We start from the raw sequence: 14,215 nt of genomic DNA, 5'->3' as shown, positions 1-14,215 counted from the left end.
TGCCAGTGCTTCGAGCGTGGGTGTCTCCACGACACTCTGTGCTGTGGTTTTGTTTGGAAGAATGTGTTTGTGATGCACAGATTGTAGTATGTGCACAGTTCAAGGAGACGCTGTCCATTGTCATTCATTTTTCCCACACCAAAATGTCCTAAGCAGGAAGGCCATGAGGCCCAATCAGCTCCAACTCTTGCACTGAAGTCACCCAAGATGTACAGTTGTTCATGAGCAGGTATTTGCGCTACAGCAGCACTAAGCACGTCGTAGAACTTGTCTTTTACTTCTGGTGTGACGTACAGGGTTGGAGCATAACCGCTGATCAGGTGGACGGGACCGGCGCCAGTTTGAAGCGTGATCCGAAGAAGTCTTTCTGATCCGCCCATGACTAATTCCAGCTCGCTCACATCATCCTTGGCAGACTCCAGAAGATTGCTGAGAGGGTGTACCCCGAATCGCAGTGCGGATTCTGCGCAGAGAGGTCTACTGTTGACATGGTCTTCTCTCTAAGGCAGCTGCAGGACAAGTGCAGGGAGCAGAGGAAACCACTCTACATAGCCTTCATCGACCTGACCAAGGCCTTTGACTTGGTCAGCAGGGATGGTCTGTTCAAACTGCTCCACAAGATAGGATGTCCTCCACGGTTACTCAAGATGATCCAGTCGTTCCATGAAGACATGAGAGGAACCATCCAATATGACAGCGCATTATCGGATGCTTTCAGAATCAGGAGCGGCGTCAAACAAGTATGCGTGCTTGCTCCAACATTGTTCGGGATCTTCTTCGCACTCCTCCTGAAGCATGCCTTTGGATCTTCAACAGAGGGCATCTTGCTGCACACAAGATCTGATGGGAAACTGTTTAATCTTGCAAGGCTGAAAGCTAAGTCTAAGGTGCGGGAAGTCCTCATCAGAGACATGCTGTTCGCAGACGATGCTGCTGTAGTGTCTCACACAGAAGAGCAGCTTCAAAAACTGCTGGATCAGTTCTCCAAAGCGTGCAAGGACTTTGGGCTTACCATCAGCCTAAAGAAGACAAACATACTCGGTCAGGATGTTGCTGAATCCCCATCAATCAGCATTGACAACTATATGTTAGAGGTCGTCCACGAGTTCGTTTACCTCGGGTCCACCATCACTGACACCCTGTCGTTGGACACCGAGCTAAATAGGAGGATCGGAAAAGCAGCCACAAGTCTGTCCAGACTCAGCAAGAGAGTGTGGAATAACAACAAGCTGTACACTCACACCAAAATGCAAGTCTACAGAGCCTGCATCCTCAGCACCCTCCTTTATGGCAGCGAGACTTGGACCCTGTATGCCCGCCAGGAAAAGAGGCTGAACGTCTTCCACTTGCGCTGCCTCAGGCGCATCCTTGGAATATCATGGAAGGACAGAGTGACCAACACCGCTGTCCTCGAGCAAGCTGGAATCCCAACCACGCACACCCTCCTCAGGCAGCGTCGGCTCCGCTGGCTTGGCCACGTCCACAGGATGAATGATGGAAGGATTCCAAAAAGACATCCTGTATGGTGAGCTAGCCTCTGGCAAAAGACCTCCCGGACGCCCCCAGTTGTGCTACAAAGATGTCTGCAAGAGAGACCTCAGAGAGGTAGACATCGAGCTGGACAACGGGAAAGAACTAGCAGATGACTTCAGCAGATGGAGGCAGGGGTTACACAAGGGCCTTCAGAAGGGCGAGATGAGGATCAGACAGCTAGCAGAGGAGAAGCGAGCGCACAGAAAGCACACTAAGGACTTGCCAGACACCCACCACATCTGCAAGAGATGCAGCAAGGACTGTCACTCTCGTGTGGGTCTTCATAGCCACAGTAGACACTGTAAATGAAGTCCTCAACTGAAACTATAAAGGGCGTGATCCATAGTCCATACAGACTGAAGGATGCCTACTACTACTACTACTACTATTCTATGACCCAAGTGTCAGCCAGGCAACCAGATAGTCCCTCCCTCCTCTGTCTCATCTCATGCTGGTTTCACCAAAGGTTGACAGAAAGAGATGCCACCAGCCCAGATCTGGCATGTTCCTAGTTCTAAATCATAAACTGCAGCAATCAAATCAGCATTCTTAACGCCCTGGGAAAGGTGAATAGCAACAGAGAGGTAGTCCTGTTCTGTATTTCAACAAAACAAACCAGCAGTCACGTATCACCTTAAAGACTAACCAAATAATTGATTAGGTGAGGAGCTTTCTTCGGATCTGGAGACGTATCTCCAGAGGGAAAGGTGGGAATTCCCTAGCCCCCTGTACTCACAAGCCTGGCACCTCCCCTATCTTACCCGTGGCCATAAAGCTCCAGCGAGTCCCCTTCTGGCGAACTACAATTACCGAAATGCTTCGCGCTAAGGCCAACCACACCAGCCGATTTAGCAGGAGACCGCGCCCACTCAACCCAGTATCCACCAATAAGCGCCGAGAAGCCCCATGCGGCAGGGGTGTGGGTTACGTTGTGCAGCGTGCGGGAATGGCGCGGTGTAGCTGAGGGGCGGGCTGGGGGAGGAGCAGCCGGCGGCGGCGGTGAAGGAGGGCAGGGCGGTCCCGTGGCTCGGCGGCATCTCCGGGGAAGATGCCGGTCCATTCCCGGGAGAAGAAGGAGAACAACCACGATGAGATGGAGGTGGATTACGGCGAGAATGAGGGCAGCTCCTCGGAGGAGGAGGAGACCGAGAGCTCGTCGGTGTCGGAGGAGGGAGACAGCTCAGGTACCAGGGGCGGGGGCTGCTTACAGAAGAGGGGGCGGGCGGCCGCTCCCTCGGCTACACTGCACGCGGGGACTGTTAACGCCTTCGGCTGCTGTGCGCCCCCCCCCCTCACCTCCATCCGGCAGCCTCTGACCCCGCCCCCTCCGCCCGGCAGCATTACCCCCCTCCTGTCCCGCCCCCTCCGCCCGGCAGCATTACCCCACCTCCCCGGACCGCCCCGTTCTCTGTAGGGCAGCTTCTGAGTCCCCTTCTGGGGATGGGGGTTGTGCATACAGCTCACCCCCTTCCCCGCCTGGCAACTTGTGACACACACTCCTTTACTGGGGGGCGCGGCCTGCCTGCCCCTTCTGCGTGGTAGCTTGAACACACATTCCTCCACCCTTGTATGGCAGTTTATGCCCCCTCCTTCTAGATAGGGGAGTGGCCCAGCCCCTCCTCCCCTGCCTGGCACCTCCTGAACGACCTCTTTCCAGGGGATGTGCTCCTTCCTTGTTAATGGCAATTTTTTGCTTTACCACCTGGGGCTGCAACGTCCTGCAGTCTAGGGCACCAGGCTCCCTCTTCATGTCAGTTTCTTCTTCCCCTGTTACCTGATGTGGGGATACAGCCCCCTTTCCTTATCTGGCAGTTTCCCTTTCTGACCTATAGGGGTATACGCACTTTCTTTTACAGTAAACTGTTCAATATCTGGCAGTCCTGGCACCTGGAGGTTGCTAGGTATTCAAATATTCTGGATAGTGGAGAGGTATACATAGAAATGCATAACACTAAAGAAAAACAGGTTTAGGTATTCAAAAACAAAAATGTGTGCAGAGTGTTTGGTTTGCCAGCAACAGTTATATTGCACACTGTAAAATTATTCTGTATTTGCTGTGTTATTTGTACAGTAAAATTCCTTTAATCCAGCTTCTGATTATTTGAAAATCCTGATGGCCTGGCATCTGGGAAAAATAGTCCTATTTACAGAGATAATCTGGCGAAATATGATGGTCCGCCCTACAGCAGTCCCCTGAGATACGTGAGGGTTGCATTCCACGCAACCCTCGCGCACCTTGAAATTCATTTAAGTTTGGGGACTTGGGTGGTGGGTTGGGGCTGTGGGAGGAGGTGGAGGGGTTAAGCCTGAAGTAGGTTAGGGCTGCAGGGAGGCCAGGGGTCGGGGTGGAGTTGAGCTGGGGTGTGTGGGGGTGGTGAAGAAGTTTCAGAAGCGTGGGGTGGTGAAGAAGCTGAGAACACTTGGGGGTAGCGAAGCTGGGGATGTGCAGCGTGGTGAGCCGCAATCGGTGGAGGGGGGTTTGAACTAGGGCGTGGGGGTGATGGTGACATCAAATTGTCCAGAAAATTTGGTGGCCTGGCACCTGTCTGCTTCTGGGCATGCTGGATTAAAGGAATTTTATTGTATTAACTTTCACTGTAATTATAACTAAACTAACTAAACATAATTAAAATTTACGTACGGATAAAATGCTGATTATTTGAGAGTTCCAGATGCCAGAATGCCGGGTTTGAAAGCGTTTATTATATATCTAAAGAGGAAGGAGAGAGGCTGTTCTCAGTACTGGCAGATGGCAGAACAAGAAGCAATGGTCTGAAGTTACAGAGGGAGAGGTGTAGGGTGGACATTGGGGGGAGAAAACTATTTCACAGAAGGGTGATGAAGCAGCGGAATGCTTTACCTAGAGAGGTGGTGAAATCTCCATCCCTACAGGTTTTTAAATCCTGGCTTGACAAAGTTCTGGACAGAGTGACTTAGTTACGTTTGATCTTGTTTTAGGCAGGAGGCTAGACTAGATTACTTCCTAAGGTCCCGTCCAGCCCTGGGATTCTATACAGCTTTCATCCTGCTCCCTTTTTTGCGTGGCAGCTTACACTCATTTGTCTTTTCTTAACAGATCTCATCTGTCTTTCCAGGTCACAATCTGCTTTTTCTCCCATACCCTGCATAGTAAGCTTCTCCTCAATCTCCTAGACCCCTGCCTTTGGCATGGGAGGCATCGTCCAAGTTCCGTCTCATGGTGAAAAGGTGTACTTGTTTTTTCCTTCCCCAAGTACAACATTGTAGCATGTTCTCCCTTCCCTGAAGGTGTGGGTGGGGGAGATATGGCTGCCAACACTCATATGTCCAATAAGGCTCTTTGAAATTATGAATGTTTAAAGATATCCCAGAGAATTTCTTATCAAAAGTTCCATTGAAAAGACTTGCCAAGAAATAAACGTAAATTTTAAAATGCCAGGTATCATTTACAATAAATTACAGTACTTGTTTGTACTGTTCCCGTATATGAGACAAACAAGGTGAGTAAGGTAACGTGTCTTTTATTGGACCAACATCTGTTGGTGACAAGTACCATCTTTAATCTGTAATACAGATTTTCTTCTGTTCAGGAGAAAGACAGTGGCGTGTCTGAGCTAAATACAAGTTGGGACAGACAAACATAGGGGTAAATATATACCTTCCCTCAACAAAAGTTGATCCAGTAAAAGAAATTATATTAGTGTTAACATATCTGGCTGTTGAAGCTCTTATATTGCTAATATGGATGAGTTCCTGCTGGGGTTTGTAGCTATTTTCTTTTTTTTAAATCAAATCTATACTAAGTAATCAAAGCTTTTGTTTTGTCCATATAGCAAATAAAATGTTTTAATTAAAAAAATCAATATATATAGATTGGACTACTTTTTAAGTGACTTTGGGTTATTAACACAGTAGAAATCGGCCAAATCTGGAGATTCACTGCCTTAATATACAGTTCATTGTATTAGTGTGGTTATGACACATCAACCTCAATTTTTGTAGGAAAACTATCCATTCTAAACCTAATCTGACAGTTTTCAGGCTGAGGTGACAATTTGTGAGCAAACTTGTGTTACTCTATAGTAAGATATGTACATTGAAGTCAAACATTTTTAATCGCCAAATTTGCGGGCTCAGGAGCACATGGCAAAGGGAAAAACATGTAAAAATCACCAGCTTTTTCAGACATGCCTCTGACGAACTGGGTCTTTGCCCACAAAATCTTATCTCCACAAATCTTTATCAGTTGCCACAGACTTCTCATTGTTTTTTGCATCTTTTTCAGAGTAGTCCAGATATGGCTGGATTTCTGTCTATTTGGGATGGGGGTGGGGTGCCATGTTATCACAGTTACTGTTAATTACTCAGTCCTCAGGTATTGCCACTTTAAATTAGTCTAACTATGTACATGTGAGTAACTTTTTTTTCCTTAGTAAATCCATTTAGTGTTTACACAATTACTTCAAGCAATAAAGTAAGCAATCCTGTCTTAGACCTGGTTTGTTTTCTCTCAGCTCATCTGCATGGCTGTGTGCACAATACCTTTTTTAAAGCCAGGCTACATGAAGTAATACATTTTGACCAAGCTTGATGCTTTTCAAAGATGTCTAGCCACCCACAACTCCCAGTTGGCATTCTAGGCTCCCAGTTACTTTAAAAATCATGACCTATGTGTGATGCTGTGTTTCGTTTTATAACTCTGCAAAGACCACTGTTTTGCTAGACACTGCGTGAACACATTTTCAGTAACATGGCACGTTTCAATGAGACAAACAGTTCCATGGTATGGTGACTTTTTTCAGCTGAAATGATTGCTCATAAATGTTGCATTTACTCACATTTACTGTGGTTATGGTCTTACTAGAGGTTTGCAACATAATAGTGCATACAACAAGCTAAACAAGGATCAAATGCATTTGTGTTTCCAATATACCATAATTGCCAGGTAGCACAGACATTTTGAAAATCTGCTGAACTGAACAATTTCTAACTGTTTATAATCCACTATTTGTTCCACAAGCAGCATTCAGTTCAGGTGTATGAATTTCACCTTTTCACTTTATGAATTTCATATTTGTACATATTTTAAAAGTATAATTTTTAATTAAATGAACTGATAATTAATTGAAATTCAGTGCATCAGAGCAAAGTGCTAAGTAGAGTAAATACCATAAACGCTTTCATATCTGGCATTCAGCCTTTGAGAACTCTCAAATAACTGGCGTTTTAGCCATAAGAAAATTTTAGTTACATTTTCCATAAGTACAGTATATTACAAGTAAATACAGAATATGTTTACAGTATACAATACTACAGTTGTTGGTAAATAAAGTACTCTGCCTAGGTTTTTTTTAACATCTAATCTTGTTTTTCTTTAGTGTTATGCATTGCTAGGTATATCTATCTATTCTCTATTTGCATATCTGGCAATTTCCTGGTGTGGGGGCTGCCAGATATGGACAAGTTTACTGTAGCAACTTACTAGAATAATAACAATAATGGGCCTGATGATTTTCAAAAAGGTGGGCAAGTGTGGAGGGAGGTGACTGGAGAGAAAAGGCTCTGCTCCCCTCCAGCCTGTTAGAGCTGTGATGTGGCATTTAAACCATGTCCCAGCTCCAACAGGCTCAGGTCCTCCCTTCCCAACCCTTGCCACAGTAGAAAGTATGGACAGGCTCCCCACCATCCCTTTTGGGCTTGGAAGCAGCATTTTAGCTGCCTCCCAGAATGAATAGGCTCCTGCAGTGTCAGCATTTCCCCTTTTGGCGATTCTGCAAAGAGCCACCATGGAGGAAATTGACCAACATTGTTCCAGCTGGGACTCAGGCAGCATTGCTGCTTGAGCTCCAGCTGGCACCTGGTCATCAATTTCCCTCCATGGTGGCTCCCTAAAGAGCCGTGGTGAGGGGAAATTGATGAAATTTCATGGCACACTTGGACAGTTCTCACAGTACACCAGTGTGTCACAGAACACTGGTTGAAAACCACTGACATAGCATTATGGGGTCCTGGCCCATTATGGGCTCCTAAGGGTGGTTGAAATGCAAATAAATTGTTCCTCTCCTCCCTTGTATCATGAAATCAGGCACAAAAATGCTATCACCGAGATTCTTTTCCTCCTTCACCTCCCAAAAAAAAGGTGTATGGCCCTCTCGGTTATAGTGAACTTGCCGAAGATTCCATCCAGCCGAAAAGCCTACTGAGTACAGGACACAAACCAGCACTATAAACACCAGGATGTGCCAAGTATTAATTATGCAAACATTGAAGCTCTGTCTTCCATGTCATCACTCATGCACATTGCCATGTTTAACAAAAATACAAGGAGACAAAAATTCGGTGGTACTTGTGTAAATCGGTCTGATGCAGACACGTTTTCAGAATTTCCTGGGGCAAACTTATGCTGCAGTTAAGGGCACGCAAGATCTTAGTATGCTTGCACCTAACAGCTCTTTGGGACCGTAACTGGTTTTGTAAATCCAAACTGTCTCTCTGTATTTTTGTAATTAATTGTTGCTGTGGTTCATGGAGAAGAGAACTAGTATCTGAAGTGGCCTTTTGGGGATGTTAAGAATAGTGAGCCTAAAAGAACCCATCCTCAAAAACAGTTTTTCCTAGCCGTAATCATGGAAGTACTAACAACAATTGGGACTGTCATGTGTCTTTGTTCCTTCCTAGCTAGTAATTGCTGAGAATGCTTGGGACCATTCCCAAAAGAGGTAGCATGACTGTCAAATAGGGAGTTCTCCTTCCTTGTCAAGAAACAGACAATAACCTGACTGGTGCTAAAGATGCTGCTGCTACTAAATACTAAAGACCTTGCCAATTACCATCTAATATAATGTCCTGAAGCAAAGCATATCTGTCGTAAACAAAAGTTGGAACCCCAAAAAGATATCAAACCTACCTTATTTTCCAGGCAAGTCAGTCAAGAAGCTAGTCAAAAAAGCTCCAGTGTCACTACTGTTCAGCTGGTTACTCTACAGTTTAGGGACTAGGTACTGTACAGAGTTGTGTTAGTAGATGACCTGCATGTGTACAGCATGAGGATGGATATAATTCTTAATAGATCTGTACCATTCAGTGCTAATGAAATTCTCGTCTCCTCTCTATAATGCTGTATGGGTGAACAAAAACTTCCTTTAAATAGCTCAGGTTCTGTTGAATATTTTTAGTTTGTCTACAGAATCCATCAGATGTGCTTCTAAATTCTAGTACTGTGACATTCGAATATGAAAGCTTTGACGCTTAAAGACAAGAAAAGAATTGAAACTGTCATATTGCTTTAAAGATGACCAGTAAAGGGGAGAGGGATTGTACCCTTCTTGTTCATGATGCATAAAGAAGGCCTGAAAGGATAAGAAATAAAGTGTGTGAGGGAGAGATGGGGTGTTGAGATATACATATTGTTTAAACTGGAAGTCTGGATCTAGTCTTACCTGGAAGACTGTAGATATCTACACTTGCTCTTGATTAACAGAAGTATTGTAATTCACACCCCCTACCCCACGAACAAAGTTTTGCTGTGGCTAATAAGTGTGAACACTCTCCTGCCAACAAAGTGAAAATCCCTCGTAGGGAGTAGAAGTATTTTCTCAGCAAAAGTGCTAACAATGAATGTTCACGCAAGCTGCCTTTTAGTGACAAAGCGGAAAAGTTGCACAGTGTAGATATCCCTTGTGGCTAACAGGGAACTGGTGACACAGATGCTACAAGAGACACACAGGCCATGGTGTGGGTCGATCTTCCAGGGTTCGATTTCGCGTGTCTGGTAGGACGCATGAAATCAACTTCTCAGGGATTGCAGTCGACGCCTGTATGCCTCACAAGATGCAAGGAGTAAGGGAGATTAATGGGAGAAATTCGCCTGTCGACCAACCTTCAGTAAGGATGGCCAAGTTAGCCAAGCACAGATACATCAGTTCTAGTACCTAGCTACTATCTGCAGTCAACTTACTTTGCCTGGTGTAGACATAGCCTAAGACAGGGTGTTGAGGGCAAGGGATTTTTAGTATCGCCATTTAAAATTTTGCTGTTTGTTAATGCTTGCTGAACTCTGGTGCAGCCAGCTAATTCATGAATACAACAGATCTGCTTTCTTCCAACTTTCCTGTCTGTCATTTGTGAGAGCTCACAGTATATATCTCTCTTGAGACACTTTCCCTTCTCTTCCCAGATGATTAGATGAGATTCCTAAAAGAAAGTGGCAGGGTGTGCGAGAGGAGGAAAAAACAAATAGAAACTGTTTTGGGAAAATACTTTTCGTGTTCACTTGTGCATTTTAGTAAAGACAAATTCTACCCTTGGCGAAAGAACTCATAAGATTTACATTTAATATTTGAGTTCTTATCCAATACCATTGAGGATATCATCCATTTCTAGGGTATTTTATATTTATGTGTGTCTGAATTGAGAGAAACTAAACCTCTGTAGTAATAGGAGGTATGATGGAAGATCTTTAGGAAAAGTCTGGAAATTGAGCTTTGCCAAAATCCTACTTTTTTTTTTTTTAGTTTACTTTGATTTCTGTATACAAGCACATTAACGAAATTATCCAGAAATATCAATACAATAAGTGGCAATGGTGATGACTCTGTTTTTATTGCATTGCTTTAAAATATTTATTTAAATAGTCACTAAGATAAATGAGTTACCTATACGCAAGCACTTTGGCTGCAAAACCAAGAAAGCAATTAGCGAAAATAACAATTCTTTGGTTTTTAAAGACGACTTTGAATAGATTAGCCTCCAGTAAAAAAAAACAAAGTACCAGCCTATGGATAACAAATATAACTCCTCAGATGATGCACTCATTTTCAGTGGATTATTAATGCTTCTACTAACTCTTGAACCGTTCCTTTCTTGTGATGTGTTTTACAAAAGTGTTCTACTTGTTTAATAATTGAAAGTGCATTTATAGAAGTTGAACATTATGAAGTTCAGCAATAACTTTCAAATTCTCTGTTTTGGAGAGGATAAATTGATCACTATCTCTAATTCTAGAACAAACCCAAGTAGGTTGATTACTTTTGAATGTCAGTAAATTTTAAAGTAGCTTTTGAAATTTGGAATTGTCAGTATCTCTATATCTTAAATTTGCAGACCATGCAACTTGCGGCTGGCTCAGTTTTTGTTATAAATTGCTTATGATTCACTCAGTCTTAAGTTGTACATTTGACTTCATTTTCAACAAATTTATTCTTAGATTTTATTCTCCAAAAACTATTTTTTTCCAAATTTTTCAGAAATGGATGATGAGGACTGTGAAAGAAGAAGAATGGAATGCTTAGATGAAATGTCCAATCTTGAAAAACAATTTACAGACCTCAAAGATCAGTAAGTAATCAAACCTTTTTTAAAAGACGTTTCTCTTCTGGGAGGCTCATACGTTTAGAAGTGCTTTAAATGACCACAAACAGGCAGTCTTTTCTTTACTACGTTGCAGAAATTTCTCTCATTTGGAAGAGGATTCTACCATTCCAGCAGCTGTTAACTCTTTAAAGAGTATAGTGTTAAATAGGTGTCCTGAGATGGAATAATTGTGGGTTAGCCAAGTCTCTACTTTGTTCTCTCAATAGAATTTTTAAGGTGAAAATAAATGTAGTTTTAGAGTGAAAAAGGATCTCAGATGCAGTTGCTCAGTAGAGGTGCCAGTGTGAGTTTCCTGTGCCAAAATGCTGAGGGATTATGCGGAGGCAGAATCAGGATCCTTTTTGCTTGCCTATATCATTGGTACCAGTAGATATACAATAAAAGGCACCTCCCTCACCCTCCAGCACTAATTTAAAATGTGTCTAGAAGTCTTGCAAGAGCAGATATCTCTGTACATGTTGCACAATTCACCAAAGTGACCGTGATTCTTGGGATCACCACTAACCTGGCTAGCAGTATTTCTAAATATTAAATCTTCTGTTATTACAGTTTGTCTGCTCTTCATAGCCGTATCCATGTCGCTTGGAATGACTACTGAATTACATACAGAATGGACAGGTGTTCCCATCTAAAAGACTTTGGCCCTTATCTTCTATTTTTTGCTCCTTAAATATGTAGTTTGCCATTGAGCTGTTAGTCTGTACAAAGATTTTGTTTAGAGATTATAGGTCAGAGCTGCCACTACCTGATGACCATGACTCGGAATAGCTATTCCAAGGTCAGTACTGGGATCTTCAGCTGGAGTCTTCCCAGCCCTTACTCTGATCTAGTTTTGTGGGAATCAGGGAATGTGGAAGTGGGGTGCTTACTTTGAAGCTTTCCCCATCTACACTGTCAATCTGCAATTCGAAGTCTGCACTTTGAAATTTGCACAGCTGCCATTATGCTAATGAGGTGCTGAATATGCACAATGCCTCATTAGCCTGCTTTGAATTGCCTCATTACCATGCCACCTCCGATGGGAGGTGGCATGTGTAGGATCAGCCTCAGATATATGCACATAGCACTTCTAGGACACAGGAATCCATTCATGATTTTAAAAAGGTGATTTTTTAGGACCAAAATAAAGCAAACGTACTTGGTGAAACATTACTTGGTTACTACAGAGCTGCTGAAAAAAAGATTAAAACGCAGAGAATTACATTCTAAAGGAGTAGCTCTCTGTGCCGAGGTTGGCCCAATGCAGGTTTAGTAGGGGTTGGGGGGGGCACATCATGGGGTTGGGCTGAGCCCCACACTGGCCTGGGGAGAGGCCGTGTGCTGGCCTGGGGGAGGGTCGACGTTGGGGGGCTGGGCCAGGGCCCCACACTGGCCAGAGTGGAGGGGCTGGGACAGTGTAGGTGGGGTCCATTGGGTTGGGGGAGCTGAGCCATGCCACATGATGGTTGGGGAAGGGGGGGCTTCATTGTTGGGTTGGGCTGGGCCCCCGAGCCGGTTGCAGGAGGGGCTCCATTGTGGGGTTCAGATAGGCCCCCATGCTGGTTGGGGGAGGGGCTGAGGCTGACATTGCTTTCTTTAAAAGTGATTTTTGTCTTTGAACTTGGTGGCAACAGACTTTAATTTCTAGGCTTTGATAGATCTGTCATGGGATTATAAAATTTCAAGATTGTAGCAATGAATCTGTAAAGAACTCTTATATGAAACTGTTGTTTCAGTTTGTGTCGGCTCTTAAGCAATACACTTCGTTTTTTATTTTAAGACTTTACAAAGAAAGGTTAAGCCAAGTGGATGCAAAACTACAGGAGGTCATAGCTGGAAAGGCACAAGAATACTTGGAACCATTGGCAGCTTTACAAGAAAACATGCAAATCCGAACAAAGGTGGCAGGTAGGAGTGTGACATGGTTGTTGCTGTTCAGCAGGATAGGTCTACTATACAACTCTAAAGTCAATGGACTCATTCTAAAACATGTGACGACTATAAATTTGAAATAACCCAGAAGAGAAAGCTAACAGATGCTTACTTACCAGAAGCCAACATTGCAATATACTGTCTTTTGAAGATACTATCTGATTGTAAACCCTAGCCAGTTGGAAGTCAGTTACAGTTTTGGCCTTCACTATATCTCATGCTCATTCAATCTTTGGCCAATTGTCTAAGATTACCTACAAGATTTGGTGGTTGTGGGGCCTTGATGATCTCTTAGATGTTCTAAGTTAACAGACAATAATATTCAAGAATTGCTGACATTGTCTGTATAAATTTTGCTGTTTTCTCCTGCCTTATTCTTTACTGCATTATTGTTACTCTCCCATTTATCACTGTTAAGCATAATTCTACAGTAGCACTTAACCTCAGCAAGGTAGATCCAATTATGCTAGGCACTGTGTGCACCTACATGTTACCATTTTATTTATTGCTCTTCCTGCATGGGAAGGAGACCTCAGGCAGAGGTGGCAAAGCTGTAATTTTAAGTCTATCTTGTGTTGCATTGGCAGATGGTTGTGAGAGAAATTTTTTTTTGTACTTGTATTGCTAGCGAGAGAAATGTTTAGCCTGCATAAATACCGAAGTAAACAAAACTGAACAGGTATTTCTGCAGCCTCTTGAATTCAGTCAGTTATTTTTCCATACAAGTTTTTAAACTCTGTGCTGTCTGAACACTGTCAATGTGTAAAACAGTATTTTTGCACACATTTTTGCATGCATTACCTTAGGACTAGCAATAGTGATCTTAGCAGATAATTCTGAAACCAGTTACTTCTCTTTTTATAAGCAATAACACTATAATTTATCTGCTTAACAGGTATCTATAGAGAGCTGTGTTTAGAGTCTGTAAAGAACAAATATGAATGTGAAATTCAAGCTTCTCGCCAACACTGTGAGGTATTGTCAACTTATTTAAACTGGTAACTAATGAAGTCTGTCCTTAACTTTGTATAACAGTTCCCAAGATTGGGTACGCTTTAAGTTTGTGTTATTGCTGTAACTTTAATATTTTGATGTAACTTTATCATTTTAAAAAAATACATCCTTACCTTATGGAAATGAGACTTTCACAAGATGTCCACTTGCTTAACACAAATAAGATTAATGCTACTTTCAGTGAAGATTTCCAGTCATTTTGGGGTTCTGTTTAATTTTCAAGACAGTCAAAATAATTTAGTGGTTTTCTACCATTTTTATATTTTTAAAAGCAGCTTTTGGTCTTAAGTTAATGTCTGTTTTTCTAGTATCGCCTTGTCCAGGTGGGGGAAAAGTACCAAAATCTTTAAACCCAGAGGCAGAAATTCTGCTTGTCAGAACAAGAGTTTCTCTTTTCTGTTTGAGT

At 43.1% G+C, this 14,215-nt stretch overlaps 1 protein-coding gene across 1 annotated transcript in view; it reads left to right on the top strand.

Annotated features, from left to right (window-relative positions):
* Positions 1-2,551: 2,551 nt before the first annotated feature.
* The window catches only part of BRMS1L (BRMS1 like transcriptional repressor), a 33,274-nt gene continuing 21,610 nt past the window's right edge, over positions 2,552-14,215 (top strand). Inside the window, exons 1-4 of the mRNA XM_074998816.1 lie at positions 2,552-2,717; positions 10,758-10,848; positions 12,644-12,771; positions 13,691-13,770. Of these exons, the coding sequence (XP_074854917.1) occupies positions 2,582-2,717; positions 10,758-10,848; positions 12,644-12,771; positions 13,691-13,770 (435 nt within the window). The 5' untranslated portion in view covers positions 2,552-2,581. The remainder of the gene's footprint in view (positions 2,718-10,757; positions 10,849-12,643; positions 12,772-13,690; positions 13,771-14,215) is intronic.

The sequence above is a fragment of the Carettochelys insculpta genome, chromosome 6, assembly GCF_033958435.1.
Source record: "Carettochelys insculpta isolate YL-2023 chromosome 6, ASM3395843v1, whole genome shotgun sequence".
Lineage (NCBI taxonomy): Eukaryota > Metazoa > Chordata > Testudines > Carettochelyidae > Carettochelys > Carettochelys insculpta.
Note: the sequence above shows the minus strand (reverse complement) of the source record. Positions and strands in the feature narration are given on the sequence as shown.